The 20,088-nt window shown below is 37.2% G+C and overlaps 1 protein-coding gene across 13 annotated transcripts in view; it reads right to left on the bottom strand.

The window, feature by feature from the left end:
- Nucleotides 1–20,088, bottom strand: part of PRRC2C (proline rich coiled-coil 2C) — a 93,940-nt gene that overhangs the window by 12,466 nt on the left and 61,386 nt on the right. For 12 of the 13 annotated variants that reach the window (XM_046682886.1, XM_046682884.1, XM_046682889.1 and 9 more), the window contains 8 exons: nt 17,892–18,046; nt 16,002–16,842; nt 15,522–15,607; nt 10,452–10,640; nt 10,059–10,310; nt 8,767–8,859; nt 5,538–5,639; nt 2,070–2,271 (listed from right to left, as the gene is read on the bottom strand). In XM_046682886.1, coding sequence (XP_046538842.1) covers nt 2,070–2,271; nt 5,538–5,639; nt 8,767–8,859; nt 10,059–10,310; nt 10,452–10,640; nt 15,522–15,607; nt 16,002–16,842; nt 17,892–18,046 — 1,920 coding nt within the window. The remainder of the gene's footprint in view (nt 1–2,069; nt 2,272–5,537; nt 5,640–8,766; nt 8,860–10,058; nt 10,311–10,451; nt 10,641–15,521; nt 15,608–16,001; nt 16,843–17,891; nt 18,047–20,088) is intronic. The other variant, XM_046682888.1, reaches the window with a different exon arrangement.

The raw sequence follows: 20,088 nt of genomic DNA, 5'->3' as shown, positions 1-20,088 counted from the left end.
ATAAGGAGGCTGAGAGCCTACAAGGTTGTTACAGTTTAGCCTCAACTAATATTTAGTTCTTAATTATCACAGAGAAAAGGATAATCAAGAGCTTCATTCATTTATGGCTAGGCATAAATATAAGAACACAGAAGAACAAAATGCTGAACCTCAGGAATAATTATGAATGTAAATGGGTCTTGAGAGATCATAATTGCTCCTAAAAAGTTATGTAAACTTAAGGTTGGATATTCCCCTTTCCAGCAAAATACCTTACAGGTATTCTTAAGAGCTTCATTCATATATTAACAAATATTTGAACATCTATTAAAGGCCAGGCAAAGACATAAGAACATAGACGGATAAAGTCCTACATCTTAAGAATAATTATTAATATAAATTGGCCTTAAGAGACCCCAGTGGCTCCAAAAAAGTCACATAAACTTACAGGTATATTCCTTGTCCCCCCTCCTTGTATATATACCAGTCAAAACCAGTATACAGTAATATCTTAAAAACAAACTATTAACAAAAAAGTGGAATTATAAAACTTTAGATCTTAAAGGAGCAATTAGTTCTATTGATCAGTGAGTTATAATGACTGCAATACTAGAGCAAATGACGAGACTGATATCTGATTAAAAAGTGAGATACAGTTATCATTATTTCCAGATGTTAAATGATGTTCTATCTAAGAGAGGACCAAGATCAAGGTACCTCTGTTCTTCCACTTGAGTCTCTACCACTAGGATAACTGGGCAAGAAGGTCTCTGTTAAAATTTTTTCCTAGTTGAGGGGAGTGTGGGGAAACTAGACCTGGAGGAAAGGAAGTAGTTGGATTCCAAAGAAAGAACTAGGAACCTTCCCAGTCCCTTTATGTCCTAATCTTCCTACCATACTCTCCTGGTTCCCATCTGGCCCCATCCCCTGCCCACCAAAGTAGATTAGGGCGCAAGCTAGCAAGCACGATGAAGATGCCTTGCAATGGGTGATGAGGAATGCTTGAAAAGCTTTAAAGAAAGACGAGAAATAGGTGGGACATTCCTTGAGTTGAATCTCTGCGTTTGTCTTAATACATGTGATCCCACATAATATCAAAATAACTGTAGTACAACCTAAAGACCAGCTCTTTTGGTACTTAAAACCAACAGAGAATGTCAGAATATTAAAAAACAGTATTGTAATCACTAAATGAGAACCAAAGAAAGTAAATTCTGTACTGGATATATTTTATATCTATTGGAAAGGGGCTTCCTACTGCTTTGGAAACATTAGAGAATACTGGGAAAGCTTGGAATATAATTTGTTTTCAATAGAAACATGGTTATACATACGGTAAAGGGTGTACTTTCTTTGAGTCAAGCATTTTACAAACAACCTCTGTGATTATTTAAGAAACATAAAGCCCCCAAATGAGATACATTTCAATGAAAGGATCACACACTGGTGAAAAATAACACACAGGTGGAAGAAAACACCTTCTAACTTGGGGTGTTGATTGGTTCTCCTTAAAAACAAATAAGGAAAGACCAATGGACGTCATTTACTCAAATATCAGACACTAGAAATTCTTTACCCCTAACTCTTCACCAGAAAAATAAATGTCAACCCAATAGATTGAGGCCAATAGCTCCCTCAAATTAGATACAGATCACAAAAATTTTAAAAGCGTCACGATTCTGTGTTATTTCTGATTTGGTTTAATTAGCTGTATAATAGTTAAAAAATAAAAATCAAAAGGCGAATTTTATAGAAAAATTTAGAAGAACAAGATAAAAAGGTTTTCACCAATTACTCATTAGTATCTTAGTGAGGAGGGTGGGGGCGGGAGGAAAGAAGAGAAGGTCCAGCAAAATGTTTTAGTAAGTCATCAAAAAATATTTGCCGACCCAACTAAAATTAGGACGGGGCAAAGAGAGGAGAGAGGGTTGAGAGCGGCAAGAAGTTTACAAAACAGCTGACAGTTATCTCATGTGCAATCTTACGTCTTTAATAAACAATACTTTTTTGAGGGACAATAAACAGAAAAAGATCATAAGGAATTTTAAATAATTTAAGATATTTAAAGGAAAGATACAAAAAACTTGTACCTGATAGCGATGTTGTGGGAGTGACTGAAGCAACAGGAATCTGAGGCATCGATGCACTTGAGAAGGAATTGTAATTAGCAGTGCTTGGTCCACTGGCACTGCTGCTGACTCCACTTGCAATTGGAGGTGCTGTGGAAGTTACAGGAGATCCCTTTTCCCTTACATTTGGAGAATTCTCCCATGCCTTACGCGCAGACTCCATCTGCAATAAAATGGACATTTTTGTAAAGCCAAAAAAAAAAAAAATCACTATGCTAACAGACTAATATACACATACACAAAAATATACATACATGTGTGCATATCTATCTAAATTCCAAACATAATCTTTGAAAAACCACAAAAATAAAAGATTAAGATCCTAGGGCTTTTGAACCTTTCACTTTCCTCTTTATCTTTGCTCCTTTACTCAAATTGGGAGGCAGCAAACACTGTCTCTACAGAGCTTGTTGATGGCTCTGGCAAACAGGTCAGTGAAATATATAAAGTCACAGCTCCTGTATCATGTAAATATGAGGCCCTACCCCACCAGTGAATAAGGGAACAAAAATACCATGTTCCTTTAGGACGGACACTTACGGCTCTGACTCTAGTAGGAAAGGCACTAAAGGCCCTCCACAAATACCCATTCCTTCTGTTTTTTCTTTTTAAGCCAACGGTTCTCAAAGGTCAGATGAGAGGTACCTTTTGTTTGGTAGCCTTATTTTATGCTCACAGTGTTTTAAAAGGCAAATGTAACCAGATAGGTTCTAGGCTTGGGTGCAGGAGAAACACTTCTTGTTTCAGATTAAGACCTCATCAAGCATTTCAGGTACTGACTGTCACCATTTATACTCGTGGCCACTGGTTTTAGCTGTAGTCTCCTAGTTTCTTAAAAGGTAAAAACGGGTCTTATTCCAAATCTGACTAGAGGAGCACTGTTCAAGAGACATATAAATGTAAGCCACATTTATAATTTTAAATTTTTCTAGTAACCACGTTTTAAAAAACAAAAATAAACAGGTAACTCTAATTTTGATAACATATTTAGTCAACCCAATAAATACAGCTACAATATAACTAAAAGCTATAATCAATGTAAAAATTGAGATGTTTTAATTTTTAAAAAAATATTAGCCTTTCAGATGCAATGTCCAGTTTATCTTACACTTACAGCACACACCTCAACTTGGATTAGCCACATTCTCACTAACTACATGTGACTACTGGATACTGAACTAGAGAGCACAGATTTAGACCCTTAACTATCCTGAGAGTACTTGAACAGGAAGAGAACAGATACACAGATTTTGAAGTTTTTAGTTCTACTAGTACACATACTGGGCTGAGAGGAAAACTCAAGATAATCTATAAAATTCAGCTACAAGGTAAGATTTTTTAATACCACTATTACGAAGTTTGTAGGTCCTTAGTACCAACTTAAATCACCTTGCTGGTTTCAAATGTATTTTATTTTAAAACAAAAGTCTTCGGGTAGGGTATGGGGGAGTAAAAGAAAACACACTTAGGAAGTTAGGCATAATACAATTTGCTTGTGCTATCTGAAATTTTATGGTTTAGAGCAATTTTATATAGTACAATGCTTTTTATACCAGTTGTCTTGAGAACACATAAATCACAGCTAATCAAACTTGCATAACATATAGACGATATACATTTGGCTTCATTTCATAAGCAAGAAAATTGAGATTCTATTTTTGAAAAATCAAGGAAAATAAAAAGTACAAATACTTAACTATACTCATTTTTCCCCTTGGCAAATATACTGTCGAGAATATCCATACAGTAGAATTTTTCTATACTTTATATATTACCCAAATAAAGAGAGATGTCAGAACTAGTAAAAATAAAGAAACTAGAGGGGCCAGCCTGGTGGTGCAGCAGTTAAGTTTGCAGGTTCTGCTTCGGAGGCCCAGGGTTCGCTGGTTTGGATCCTGGGTATGGACCTACACACCGCTTATCAAGCCATGCTGTGGCAGGCGTCCCACACATAAAGTAGAGGAAGATGGGCACGGATGTCAGCTCAGGGCCAGTCTTCCTCAGCAAAAAGAGGAGGATTGGCAGCGGATATTAGCTCAGGGCTACTCTTCCTCAAAAAGAAAGATTTAAAAAAAAGAAACTAGAAAAAGTTTTAAGCTAATGCACTTTAATTTAAATTAATTTCCATTTGAAATGTGTATTATTTCTTCTTGGAGTGTTAAAAACATTACGTGAAAGGCCATGCTGAATGTGTTTTCTGAAGAATTAACAACTGGTGTAAAGAATAATGATGATATTATATTTGCTTATGTGAAATTATACTATTGCCTTGAATAGTATAAAGGTAAAAACCACATGTAAGAGAGAGATCGAAACACAAACTGAGACAGTCTGTCAACTGGAAAGACAACAACAAAGGCTGAATAGGAAGTGGCAGTAAACAGTAAGGACCGGGTAAAGACGGGGATGACACAAAGTAGAAGTGGTTGTCTTATAAAATTTTATAGTCTCAAACTTGTAATTTACTAAGCCTCTTACAAAGACATGGAGGGACAAGAGGACAAGTGGTCAGCAGGCTGGAGACTCAAACAAAAATAGTCTCAAAAGGAACACTGGTCACATCATAAAACGACTTAGTTTTCCACTTTCTTGAAGACGATCAAAACATTCACTGTCAATCACTACAGCATTAGGAAGCCCCGCTATAACAGAGGTTAGATACTTGCCCAGATTATAAACTCAACAAACAGCACCAATGAGATAAATAAGTGCACTTAAAAAAAACCTCACTCAATTCCATGTCTGCATTTTTCTTAACCACTGACTAATCTTGAGGTGAACAACTGATTTAAAATACTGTCAACTAATTCAATTATAAAAAAGCATTAGTAACAAAGCCCAAAATTGTAGATTAAAAAAACAAGCCTAAACTTCTTGACATCAAAAAGCATGAGTTGTCTAAAATCTCTTTTGCCCCCTTATTAAAAAACTATCCAACAAAAGTCAAATGAAAATCATTTGCATTAATCAATTACCTCTTCATAAAATATTCTAATTACTACACTGCATTCACTCAATTCACACATCATTTAGAAGAAAGACAGAAAAATTAGCATTCTTACCATTATCAACACTTACGATAAAAAAACATGCAATATCAAGCTAGTTGTTTTTTTTGTACACAAACCAGTATATCCAAAGATTAAGATCTCTAAGAGGAACTCAGTACAAACATGGCATATAAATGCTTTCCTGTATTTTTAAGGCAAAATTCACAAGCATAATAGGTCTCACTTTAAATATGAGTCACTGCTAAGTGCTATTAGAAGCTAATACAATTTTAAGGTATAATTTGACATCACTCCATTTCCTCAGCTTAGTATTGTTGCTTACCACACAAAACTAGTAAAAATACCAAAAGAATATTGTTAACTTATGTCCCCTTGCATGCAATAATCAAGGCCCTTCAGAGATGGATGCTGTACATACCTTAAAGGTGAGGCTGAAAGTAGTGGGAGGAACTGAAGGTAGGCTGGAGCTCTGTTGTATAGTCTCCCTCTTAGGGAGGGGAAGGGTGTTGGGCAGGGGCACCTGAAAAGGCAGGCAACACATATCACAATCTAACTAAGTCTGCTACGAAAGCCCCATTAATGATAATGCTAATGTACTCTAAGGGTGTTTATTTTTCATCAGAGCCAACAGGAATATTTGATTACTTGGAATTACACCGTATTTACAGTAATCGATAATTTGGGACATCTGAGATAAAACTTCTGAAAAGAAATACTATCTGCCTTTTTATGCATAAATTGACAGAAACAGAGTGTCTCAAATACGAGGTATACACTCGAAGGCAGAGCTTCTCATATTTTAAAGTGCATATGAATTCCTGGGGTTGTTGCTAAAATGCAGATTATGATTCAGTTGGTCTGGGGTAAGGCCTGAAATTCTGCATTTCAAAGAAGCTCCCAGGTGATGCTGAGGCCTGGACCATATTCTTGTGTAGCAAAACTCTAAGGAATACAATTTCTACCATTTATGGGATCCAAATATAAAAAATTTAATCTTTTGGGGCTGGCCCCGTGGCCGAGTGGTTAAGTTTGCGCACTCCGCTGCAGGCGGCCCAGGGCTTCGTTGGTTCGAATTCTGGGTGCGGACATGGCACTGCTCATCAAACCACGCTGAGGCAGTGTCCCATGTGCCACAACTAGAAGGACCCACAACGAAGAATATACAACTAGGTACTGGGGGGCTTTGGGGAGAAAAAGGAAAAAAATAAAATCTTAAAAAAAAAAAAGTTTTAAAAAAAAGATTAATCTTTTTCCTGCAACACAGTCAACTTTCTTATAACAAGATTCAAGAACAAAAGTAATAGCAGGAAAGTATGAAATATTGCCCCCACCTCGTTACACTAAACAAACTGCTTTGCCATAGTAATAAAATGATCATGGCAAATATTGTTACAAACTTGAAGATATTAGAAACTCATTATTCATATCTCTTTCTTTCCTCTAAGTCTCTGAAACTTGAGATTTTATCATGTATTACTATATGACTGATTTTTTGATGGTTCACTCAGTTGTTCAGGTAAAATGACCGGCATGCTTGGGGGTTTTAAGATAATCACTTTGCGATACTATAGACTATCTTACAGAGATTTATAAATACCATGGACTACTTAATGAAGATTACTTTACAAATCTTTAAAATAGCTGTGCTATAATTATCAAAAACACCACCTGCACTGAAATCTTCAAGATTCAAAACGATTGTACTATTAGGTAACACTGGCCAATACATATCAGCTCAGATCCTAAAAAAGTGCAGTAAGCCTCAATAAGGGGAATAAGGCTTAAGTATAATTTTTTAAAAAGACAAAAGTTCTATGCAAGAAATGGGACCCCCAAACAAACTGAATGAAAAAGGAACATTTCACAATGTCTCCCAGTCTTTCCCATGTAGCATATTTGTTTTTAACACCACAGTAAGTTCAGATCACACCACACTTGGCACAAATAAGCAACACTGTGAAATCATTCCACATTGAGGACCATTTATAATGTTGCTTGACCCAAACTGATCTTCCTGTTTTCAAACATACTTTGGATACACTGCTAAAAATCAAACGTAGACTGTTTATACACAAGACTGGCTCTCTCCGCCTCAGCAGTCGTCCGTACACAGGTCACTGTGTCAACGAGCCTCACAGATCACACGGAAATCATTAACATGCTCAGGCAGATATTTTCAATGACTTTTAAGGGTTCTGAGAACAACGAGCTTTTGTTCCTTATACATATTTCATAAATTATATTTTTAGAGAGTAGTTTGGCAGAAAGCATCATATACTTTTTCTTGAAAAAGTAACATCTAAGAAATAGTCTATATTTTTTAAAAATGAGAAAAAAACACCACAATTAAAAGTATAATTAAACTTTGGGATGTTACTGATTTGAAAGTTTGATAATCTACATAGTGAAAACAGCACTTAAATGGACAGGAAGTCTTTTTGTCCTTCCCAAGTTTTCCATTACTTCCTATAGGAAATTAAATAAATTTAAACTTTTCTCCAAAAGGTCACAGGAAAAGGATTTGGCACATGAAGTGAAGTTCTTTAACATCTGAAAACTGGACAAATTTACATCAATCAGCTCCTGAAGAACTTTCCCATGGCAAAGAGAAAATGTGTGACTCACTCCTCTCTCTCCCTCTTCCTCAACTACACATGAAGAGTCCTTCAGCTGGATTACAAACACTGGATTAAATGATCCCTAATGCATCTCACCTCTCTAAAATTCTATATACTTGATGCTAGAGGGAAGAAAAGAAAGCATAAGAAAAACACTCTAAGACAATTGAGATTTTTATTCTCAAAATGAAAAGTCCTTTGTAAGAGACCTCTAAATATATCTGTAAAGGATACTTTTGAAAAGAATAAGCCTTTTTGCTTATTATAAAGGGCTATATTTAAAAATGAGAGCAGCTAACCAAATTTCTACCATACCTGTCCTCAAAAACAAGGGCCAAAGATGTAAATTCTAAAATGCTCTTCCACCACAGCAGGTTAACTAACTTTTTGGGCTGATAATTTTTCACTTGTCAGTCAGTGAACTAGGCAAAACGAGGAACTGTACTGAGTTTTACCACAATCTTGAATTATAGTATCGTTGCTCTAGGAAACTGGAGACAAATTTATATCACTTAGTATCACCTTTTAATAGCGCATCTAAGAGTTTCTGAAGTACTTACAAATACATTATAGCTCAATCTTCAAAACATGAATGTTGCCAAGGTCCAGCATTCAAAAAGAAATACCTGCCTCTGTGTTAACACTGTCTTTTTGTTTTCATTGCGAGCTTTCACTGCACTATAAAAAGGTTTTCATTTAAGAACAAAATTACCAACCAAATAAAATGCTGAATCTATACAATATGAAAGCTAAGAACAAAAATTCTTACCAAAACCAGGTTAATAGGATTAGTACTTATGAAACAGAGCCTAAGCACAAGCCTGGATCTTAATGGAAAGCTGTTGACTTTTGGGGAAAGATAAAAACTCACCTTTGACTACTTTAGCTAATTATATTACAGTGGTCCTAAATACAAATTTATTATCAACTTTTTCCCTGAGAAGAGTAAATATTGGTCATACAGTACATATTAGATAACAATAGCCAGGTTCCTATCCAAACTTGCCAAATCTCAGGTTGGTTACCTACATTATTAACCAAAGTATCCTCCATCTTCGCATTACTGGCAGCCACAGTATTAGGCAGAGAAGAAGAAGGTGTGGTATAGTCTGTTACAGACTCCTGTGGAGTAGGAATAGGGAAAAAATACATTTTAGACTGAGTTATTAATGAGTCACTTTCTCAAGACAGACAAACAGTTATGAAATTGATTTGGAAGAAGGCAGGAGAGGAGAGCAGACCTTAAGACTCAACTCACTCAAATCTTAACTTATCACTCCTGAAGCAGTAACACTTCAACGACTGCTGGGGTTCCGTACATTTTTAAGAATGCACTGCATAGTACCAGGAGGTTGTTGTCAGCACCACGTAGCTATTTTTGTGGATTACTAAAAGAATTCTGTGTTGTTCTCATACTCAACCTATAGCTTACTTCAAACTATTGATTTTTTATTCTCTTCAAAATAACACAGAAAAATGAATGTCAAGATCTTACTTGTCACAATTAACTAGGGTTTTAGGATAAACTCGTTTATCATCATGAATCTCTTTAAACATGATAGATTTGGATCAAATGAGCTTTTTATCTACATGCGTTGAGTTGTATGGCAATTAACAAGAAAAATATCCAAATAATATGAAAAATTCCATCAACCTTTCTTTTCAATGAGTTTACGTCCCGGAGTGACCATGAAATGGCAATTATCTATTTGCTTTCCCACAAGTGTTAAGTCCCTATAAGTCACTCAGTGTATCTTGTCTTAATGAGTATTTTTAAACATACGCATCTGTCATTCAGTGTGGCTCCTAAATGCAAGTCCACTACTTCCTCTAGTGCTCAACCAATGAAACAGTGATCCGTTCCAACGCTGCAGGAAAACTGGCTATACTGGAGTTACCAGAAGTTTGCCTTGTTTCCTGACTTCAAAATCTCACTAGCAGGCAAGATAAGGCTCTACAACTCCATTAACAAAATAAAAAGTAATATAGAGCAATTCTTTCAAAGCCTACAAACCCAACGAAAAGCATTCTAATCCTGTGTAGGCATTTTTTACTTTAAACTATTCAATAGTTCAGAATTAAGAGTAAATTTCCACTGAAAGAAAGAATTTACTGTAAGGAATTTTTTTAGATTACATATGCACACCATAAAATAAAATCTTCTCTGTAGAAATAATAACTCATATAGTCTATAGAATTTATAGGCCTCAGGTAAAAAAAAAAAAAAAAAGCAAATAAACCCCTATATCCTTACTGTTTTCCCCACTCATTTTAGACATGGTTTTCATCAAAGGAACTGGTAGTCACTGCATGCTGCTTACCTTCACGTTTGTACCATATTCTGCAGACGATACTGAGATCATTGTTCCTATTTCAGTAGACATTTCTGAAACTGCTTTGGTTTCCTTTGTTGTCACAGGATCTGTACTTCTGACTGTAGCAGGACTTGGTTTCTCCTGTCCTTCTGGCTCCACCTGTTGGGCATCTTTTACTTTTCTATTTTTTAATGAACGTTCCTTTCCAATAGGACCAGGTTTATGTTCTTTGTTTTCGACTGGACTCAAATCTGGAAGCTAAATTCATTGTTTATGAAAAAAGGCATCATGATCAAAGACATTCACGGAAAACTAAATTCAATTTTAAAACTGTTATTTGTTCTCCACACGTATTAGTCGCTTTCACACAATTCTATCTGGAATATGAATTATATTCACCTTCTGGGCTTTGATAGGACCTGCCCGTGGCTGCTTCTGCCGCTGTTCTTTAGGTTCAGGTATTTTGTCTGTAGTTTTTTCTGAAAGCACAGGAACAATTTCATTTTCGTTCCCGTTTGAAGCTGGAGCACCAAACTGAATGGTGTCAATTCCAATGTCAACTCCACTTTCTTGACCATTCTTTGTTCCCTAGTAAAGGAATATTTAACAACTTGCTATCAAAGCAAAATGAGATCAAATTTGACTGAATGATTTATGTACTAGCACAAATTTTAAAGGCACAAGAGAACTTTGAAGCAACCTATGTATTAACTGAGATACACCGACAGTGATTATGTTTTAAGAGAACTTTCCCTTAACCACTATTGATCTATCTTAGAAAATAACTGACAAAATGAAAACTAGCACAAGACTTAAGTTTTCAAAGTCCCCTTTAATGTGTCATGACTGTGATCATGGGCAAGTGACAGCCTTAAGTAAGTAATTTCATCATTTAAAACAAATGTAAAAGCAACAAACAAATGAAGATACCACCAGCAACAAATAAACAGATAAATGAATGAATGAATGTATGACCAGGGGAGAGGAGAAAGATAGTAACACCAGTGTCACCCAATTCTAAGAAGTCTGCTTTAAAAATAAAATGAAGTAATATACATTAAAGTACTTTGTGATTGGTAATGGAGTGCACACACCTTAGGAATCCATTCATCAATTAAACAGCTAATATATGTAGCACTTTGTGCTAGGCACCGATCCAGACAAACACTTGCAATCTAACTTGCAGACCTTGCATTATAGCGATGGAGAAAATAAACAACTACAAAGTCAGATAAAGGATATGCAAAAACTAAGATATGGTTATGCCACTTTGGACTGGCAGACAGAGAAAGGCCCTGAGGAGGTCACACTGAAACTGAATCTAAAAATCAATGAAAATGTCTGGGAGAGGAAACACCTGGTATGAACGTCCAGAATAAAAAAGGCTAGTGAGGCTGGAACACAGTAGGTATTAGGAACAGTGGTAGAAGATGAACAAGCGGAAGGCTGGAGGACAGGTGCTTTGTAAGCCAGAGGACATTTAAAACAATCTTTTCATGGGAGAACAAACAAAAAAAAGCAAAACTAGGGACAAAGTTCAACTTCAGGCCTTGGTCTTATAATCCAATCACCACTTCACATCATTTTTGGCATCTCTAAACTTGGTATGTCAATCAGTTACTGTGTAAGGTTATTGTCATATTTATCAGTATAACAATGTCAAGAGTATGAATAGGCATGTCATTCATATTTATTTTTAATATCTGAATATTCACTTTCAAATACAGGCAAACACTATCGATGTAACTTAGAATAAAAATCTCTATTTGCTTTAGCCAATGTTGAAATTTTATGGTCAGTTCAGTATAAATGTACGAGTAGTATTAGAAGAGCAATATGGTGTAGTAATTAATGACTGAAAGCTATTGATTTTATGTACAAAAACAATTAAGAACTTGTAAATAGTTAAATAAAATGGAAAACAGATTGACAGTTAATAAGACTATCAGAAGACGTTAGGGCCAGCCCTGAAGGCCTAGTGGTTAAAGTTTGGTGCACTCTGCTTCGGCAGCCTGGGTTCAGTTCCCAGGCCTGGAACCACACACTTGTCTGTCAGTAGCCATGCTGCGGCAGCAGCTTACACAGAACTAGAAGGACTGCTAGAATATACAACTATGTACTGGGGCTTTGGGGAGGGGGAAAAAGAGAGAGAGGAAGAAAGGCAACAGATGTTAGCTCAGGGTGATTCTTTCCCAGCAAAAAAGAAAAAAAAGAAAAGAAAATGTTAGACAAACTAGTCTTAGGAAAAATATTACATCTTTTGAAACCAAAAATGTTCATAAAATATACATAATAAAGGGAAGGATAATAAAGCTTAGATTATAATTATCAATCTTTGAGAATCTATTTAATATAACTAACATTCATAGCATTAAACAAAATAATAATTAAGAACTCTATTTCACTAGAATCATTTAGTAAGTCCCATTAAGGAATTCCTTCCATCCTGTGAATTGAATTAAAAGTCAAATGTCAACTTTGTTAATTCAAAATTTCACCATAACGGAATACTCTAAAATCATGTACAATGAACATCCAACCCGCGCCCCCCACAAAAATCACATCCTATCCAAAAAACACAAAGAACATAAAGAGGATGAAGAAAATGAGATACCAAAATATCTTGCTCCTCTAACTGGCTGAAGGTGAATGTAAACATCCTTTTAGTATTGCAAGCTTGTAGTAGAACGCCTGCAAGAAAAATCTTGCAGCTAAGTGCTGAGAAATTATTATTCCTGTACTTTAACGTCAATTTAAAAACCTGGACCAAATATTTTAATAAAATATTAAGTCTAGAGCACCTATCCAAAACAAAGAAGCTTTCCACTTCAGCCTTCATATCAGCATGAAAAATCTTGAACTTTCTGGATAAGAAATACTCTCTATAACTAATCATAATGGCAATACCAACAGGCAGGAAAAAAAATGATTAAACTGAGGACATTAAATATTGAATCCAGTGACTCTTAATTCTTCTTCTACGAAGAGTTCTTTGTAGAACTTCTATTATTTTTCTTAAATTTTTTTTGGTGAGGAAGACTGTTGCTGAGCTAACATCTGTGCCAATTTTCCTCTATTTTGTAGGTGGGATGCCACCAAAGCATAGCCTAATGAGGGGTGTGTAGGTCCATGCCTGGGATCCAAACCTGTGAACCCCGGGCCACCGAAGTGGAGTGTGCAAACCCACCTACTATGCCACTGGGCTGGCCCATGCAGAATTTTTAAAACAGATGATGAGGCCTACTCCAGACCTAAGTCAGAAGGCTGGAGTGGAGACAGGGGCAGCAGGAAGAGGTCTTTACAAAAAAAAAAAAAAAAATTCTCAACTATATCTCCATCTACTGCTATATTTCTCTGCTGCCTCTGCAGCAAAACTACTCCAAGTTTCTCTATACTCATCTTCCCTCTCACTTTCTCTTAAAATCACTTAACCTGGTTTTCATGCCTACTGCTCCACCAAACACTGCTCTTGACAAAGTCACCAGTGACCTCCACATTAATTTCAAGTGTCAATGCTCAGGGCCTCTCTTACTTAACCGTCCAGCAGTATTTGACATACTTGATTTATCACTCTTTAAACTCATCTTTCATTTGGATTCAAAGACACTTTTCCAATCACTTACCTTCTCCATCTCCCACATCTCTGAGTTGGAAAGCTCTAGGACTTAATTTTTGATTCTCTTCTCTTTTCTAACTACTCTCATAACTCATTCTCCCTTGGTCATCACTTTAAGCACCATCCAATGACTTCCAAATTCATGTCTCCAAACTAGATTATCTCCTCTGAACTACAGACTCTTATATACAACTACTTACTTGACATTTCCACTTAGATATGTAATAAACATCTTAAATCTAACAGGTCCAAAACTGAACTTCCTTATCTTCTCCTCCAATGCTGATTCATTTTATTGCTTCTCAATCTCAACTGATAGGACCTCCATCCCTCCTGATGCTCAGAACTCCATCCCTCCTGATGCTCAAGTCAAAAACTGGAGATAACTCACTCTTTTTTCTCACATACCACATTTAATCCACCAGTAAATTTGTCAGCTCTATCTTTGAATACCTGGGAACCAACTATTTCGCATAATCTTTAGTGCTACATCTTTGGTTTAAGTTATCATCTTTTGATTACTGCAATAGCATCCTAACTTCTACTTTTTGCCCCCTACAAACTATTCTTAACAGACCATCCAGAATAACCTTATAAAAGTTAGCTTCTGTCATTCTTTTTTGGGGGGCTAAGAAAGATTGGCCCTGAGCTAACATCTGTTGCCAATCTTCCTTTTTCCCCCCTCTCCCCACAGCCCCAGTACATAGTTGTATATTTCAGTTGTAGGTCTTTCTAGTTCTATGTGAGCCACGGCCATATCACGGCTACTGACAGATGAGTAGTGTGGTTCCGAACCCAGGAACTGAACGCAGGCTGCTGAAGCGGAGTGCGCCAAACTTTAACCACTAGGCCATCAGGGCTGGCTCCAGATTCCATCATTCTTTTGTTTAAAACTATCCATTGCCTTCCTACCTCTAGCAGAGGCCCTGTAGGATCCACCCCCTATTATCTTTCCAACTTCATCTATTCCCTCTCCATCCCTTACTTTACTCCAACCACATGGATCTCCCTGATCTTCCTCAAACACATGCTCCTGTCTCAAGGCTTTTGTACTTGTTATTCTGTGAACCAGGAATTCACTTGGCCTCAGACACTTGAATAGCATGTTCTCTTACTTCCTTCAAGTCTTTAACTCAAACGTCACAAAATGTCTCCACACCCCTCGGGAAATTCCTTATGTACCTTCCTTGCTTTGCTTCTCTCCTCAGTACTGATAGCATACTTTTAAGTTATTTACTGTTGGTCTCCCCTACTCCACCACAACGGAAGCTTTTTGTCTGTTTTTACTGCACCCTCCCCCTGCCCCGCCCACCCCATTCTGTAAGCCCACAGGTTAGAATAGTGCCTGGTACATCACAAGTGCTTAACAAATGTTTGTTCAACGATGAATGAAGAATTGCTGACCTAAAGTCATTTACCAACACTGCACATTTGAGAAATTATGTTAGAAACCTCCTGTCGACTCTGCTTCCAAGTAATTATAATGCCTAATTATTCAAGCAAAAAACATGGTAGAAAAATCCAGAAAATAGTAACTGCACTTATATTCTCTATATCACAAGGACTTTTCTTGAGACTAGAATTTAAAAAAATGTTAACCTTAATATGTCTAGAGGTAAGAAGCAATTTATAAATGTAGAGATCCAGCAGCATTAGCATCTCTTGGGAACTTGTTAGAAATGTATTCAGGTCTCAACCCAGACCTAATGAATCAGAAACTCTGGGCCTGGGTTCCAGCAATCTGTTTTAATAAGCTCTCTTGATGACTCTGATGCGTGCTAAAGTTTGAGAAACTGTTTTGAGGAAACTCTGCTATACTAACCCCATCAAGACCATTATTAAGCCAATCCTACCTCTGATGAAGTAGCTGATCCAAACGATGTTAGGGGCTTATTCCATGCACTGACTGAAGGTGGCTGTGGTGGACTAATGGGACCTACTGAAAAGAAGAAGCCATAGGAAATGTGACCATTAAAATTTAGAGGCTAATAATCCCTATTTAACCCTTTCTTTTAATGGTAGCTAGACAATAAAACAATGACTTTTCACAGCACACTTAAACAGACTCTTGCATACCAAAATAAAGTCCTCTCCAAACACTGTGTATTGTTTTTCCACCAACACAAAATTGTGTCCATAAAATACGTCTGTTAAAAGTATAACACACTTCTTTTAGAAAAGGTTTTAAGAAAGGAATCTAAGATTACTATTACTGCTTCCTACTACGAAAAAAGATGGCTATAAAAAAACATACTGACCATATAAATAAAACTGAAAACAAACCCCAATATTCCCATGCCATTCCCCATCCCTCACTTCTCTGTTGCACTTACATTTCTTAGAGATGTCATTCAACACAGCTGTTGGAGCCACCTTGTTATCCCATAATTCAGTTGTCAGAGTGCCATGTGACTGTGAGGTCTGGATGGATTTTCCCGTGGCTACATAGTCTGTGCTATTAGGTGTCTGAGCTGAAGGTAGTCTAATTGAAGGTGGTGGCTGTTTTGAAGACTGTGTTGTAGTCTGTAGTGGACTCTGGACTGGTTTGTGAGTCTGTCCCTGACTCTGGGCTGGGGCAGTGGGGACTTGGGCTGGGAGTGAAACTGGGACTGGGACTAGAGCTGGGGCTGGAGCTGGGACATTTGGGGCTGAGGTGGGGACAGCTGGGACAGAGATGGCTGGGGCAGTTGGGGCTGAGACAACTGGAGCTGGAGCTGAAGTTGGTGCGAGGGCTGAAGCAAGGATGGGAATGGAGGCTGAAGTGAGGATGGGAACAGAGGCTGGGGTTGAAGCTGAGGCAAGGATGGGGGTTGGAGCTGGAGCTGAAGGAGAAGAGGCTGTAGCTGTAGCTGAGGTGGAGGCTGGGACTGGAGCTGAAGATGAGGTTGGGAGTGGAGCTGAGGTTGAGGTTAGGACTGGAGCTGCAGCTGAGGCAGAAACTGGAGCTGAGGGTGATGCTAGAATTGCAGCTGGGGTTGAAGCTGGAACTGGAGCTGAGGTTGAGGCTGGAACAGGAGCTGAGGTTGAAGCTGGACCCGGAGCTGAGGCCAGAGCCGAGCCTGGAGCTGCAGACTGTGTTTGCTGGGTCCCTGTGGCCTGTTTTTTGGCAAATCTTGGAGGAAGCTTTGAAGTCTGACTTCTTCCTTTTTCATTTGCATTCTTTTTGTTCCAGACCTTAAAAAATTAGCAGGAATCATTTTTGTTAATAAAACAGCTGAAAGCAACAGTTCAGGAACATAAATTCATAACAAAGCTACCTACTGCTAATTCAACACCATTACTTTTCAAAATAGGTACTTGTTAGGGCAAACATGTCAAAGCTGCCAATGAGATTTTAAATGATAAGAAGCCAAGATGCTATAAGGAGAAAAAGATAAAATAGGCATTATACATCCTTGAAATACTGCTCCATAATCTCTTTTCCAAAATTCTGAAATTCAAAAAATAAACTAAGTTTGCAGTAAATTCATTTGGCAGGAAAATCTGACGTGATCTGATAAAAAGCTACTTATTGACTTCACTCAACTCCTGTTTGCCACAGAAACATTAATTCTGGGAATCTTGCTGGGGTGTTATGCTATATAGGATAAACGCACTACTGTTTTTACTTTGCTAAAAATGAATAAACGACTTCTGAAAATATCGAGTCACAAGGGTTACAGTCAAGTGAATTCAATTATTACCATCCACATAAGATTTTTAGTGTTTCCTGTTTTTAAGCCTTCTCATCTACTAGAGCTCTTTATCACTATGATCCACGTGTTCCATCTATTTTTATCCTGAACAAAATTGGGTTGATTTTAGTGTGATAATTTATCTTGATTCATACTGTGTACTTAAGTGAACTAATTCAGATGATAACACAAACTTCATAGGTCAAGAATCTGCAATTTATTAGATCACAGGAGTTGTGTTCACTAGATTTCCAAGATAATTTAAATGGGACACATAAGATAGCCAGTACTAAAACATAAAATATGTTGCTGAATTAAAGTAAAGATAGTCTACTCCAAGCCAAACAGTGAACTACAGTGATTGTATTCTATTTAAAATATATCCCAATTCTGGTTAAAAACAGTCTTAAGTTGTGAAAATTAAGTCATTCTTAACAGCTGAATTAACAAATACAGCCTTGACTTTACAGGTATATAGAAATCTTGAGTATTTGCTAATATCTTTTGGGCAACAATCTGAATAACTAGCAACAAATTGAAACACTAAACCTGTATGATTTGTTCTTCCTTTTTTCGGCGTTCCTCATCCTGCAAACGTTTCTGTTGTTTTTTGGATACCACTTCAGTAAAACCATCATCATTCAAATTTGACTGGGGGTCTTCAACTACTGTTACTTCAGGGTGGTCATCAATTATAACAACACCTACGGGTATGGAAAAAGGTTTAAAATGACGTTTCCTTGTTTTCAATTGAAAAGATAAATAGCAATGTAGTCCAGTAGTGATAAAAAAAAAAAAAAACAGAAAAAAAGACAACCCCCAAAATTTAGTTCTTATACTGCACAGTACAATCCATTTGCCACACTGTAAGATGACCATTTATTTGTAAGATTTGAAAGGAAAAAGAAAATCTGAAAAGATTTCATAGATTTACGAAAAGATTTCATAAACAAGGTTAAAAAATAAGTCCCCCAAATAAAAATTATCCTACTATCTTAGTCAAATCTCTTAACTGTTACCTCTCCCAGCCTCAGATCTGCATTGTGCTGTAAGATTTACAGTCTCTTACTTCATTTGCATATACCGTTTCCCTTTTCCAAAGGATGAAATAAACTCTCAGAGGCTGATCTGCTAAAGGTGAGGTGGTGACTAGAGAAGCTGGTCTTATGACTCAACGCCTCTATTTTATGTAAATCACTGTCTACAATGTGCAGTTTTTGAAAACAAATCAAATATATGTGAAAACTCAACATGAACATAAAGTGGCAGAGATATACATACACAATAACCTAGCAGATGAATAATACAAGATATAGTTTCAACTCACTGTTCAACTAACAATTATTTAGGCAATCTTGTTAAAATTAGCATATATATCAGTGAATATAAGAAGTCTAGATCCATTAAATAATATTTGAAAGAAAAATTAGGGGCAGCCCCCATGGCCGAGTGGTTAAGTTCACATGCTCTGTTTTGGTGGCCCCAGGTTTTGCTGGTTTGGATCCTGGGTGTGGACATGGCACTGCTCATCAGGCCATGCTGAGGCAGCATCCCACATGCCACAACTAGAAGGACCCGCAATTAAAAATATACAACTACGTACTGGGGGGCTTTGGGGAGAAAAAGGAAAAATAAAATATTTAAAAAAAGAAAAAAGAAAAAGAAAGAAAAAATAGTTCAGGCAGTGTGACTGGTGTTGTAGGTATGTTTGTACAATAAATATAAGAAAAGAGTGAAGTAATTCAAATAAATTATTTTAATTTTGCAAACAACATATTTGTTCTCACTGCCATCCAGTGGATTTCACTGCAGTCCAGTCAATTCTGACTCCTAGTGACCCTGTATACAGCAGAGTGGACCCCTGCCTGGTCTTTTTGCAACACCCTCTCACCTTTCAGCACTATTATCAGACCATGCTCCACTGCTCTTCACAGGGTTTTAATAGCCAATTTTTTTTGGAAGTGGGTGGCCAGGTCCTTCACCCTAGTTTGTCTTAGTCTGGAAGCTCCACTGAAACCTGTCTACCATGAGTGACCCTGCTTATATTTGAAATAAGGGTGGCACAGTCTTCAGCATCAGAGCAACACGTGGCCATGGTATGACAACTGACAGGCAGGTGGTGTGGTTCTCTGACTTGGAAATGAACCCTGGCTACGGGTGGTGAGAGCACTGAATCTTAACCACTAGACCGCCAGGGCTGGCTAAATAATATGTTTTAACTGGGGAACATATATAATAAAAATAGATATTTGCTTGGGAATATATGCATACAATTCAGGACGGTGACAACTTGTGTGGGACAGCAAGAGGATATGATCAGGCAGTGCTTTATAGGGAACCTATCTGCAAACAATTTTTTTTTTTTTAAAGATTGGCACCTGAGCTAACATCTGTTGTCAATCTTCTTTTTTTCCTCCTTCTCACCAAAGCCCCCCACTACACAGTTACATGTTCAAGTTATAGGTCCTTCTAGTTCCGCTATGTGGGATGTGGCCTCAGCATGGCTTGATGAGTGGTGCTAGATCCGTGCCCAGGATTCGAACCAGTGAAACCCTGGGCAGCTGAAGCAGAGCATTCGAACTTAACCACTTGGCCACAGGACTGGTCCCCAACTTTTTTGAACTAGCTAAAAATTTGCATTTATGCAAAAACTGACAGGGAAGCAAAAAATAAATACTAACTCTGGCTTTTGCTTTTTACAAACCGATTGTTCTGTTTTTCAAAAAAACCTGACTGATTTTGATTT

This window comes from Equus quagga, chromosome 13 (assembly GCF_021613505.1).
Source record: "Equus quagga isolate Etosha38 chromosome 13, UCLA_HA_Equagga_1.0, whole genome shotgun sequence".
In the NCBI taxonomy this organism is placed as follows: Eukaryota; Metazoa; Chordata; class Mammalia; order Perissodactyla; family Equidae; genus Equus; species Equus quagga.
Note: the sequence above shows the minus strand (reverse complement) of the source record. Positions and strands in the feature narration are given on the sequence as shown.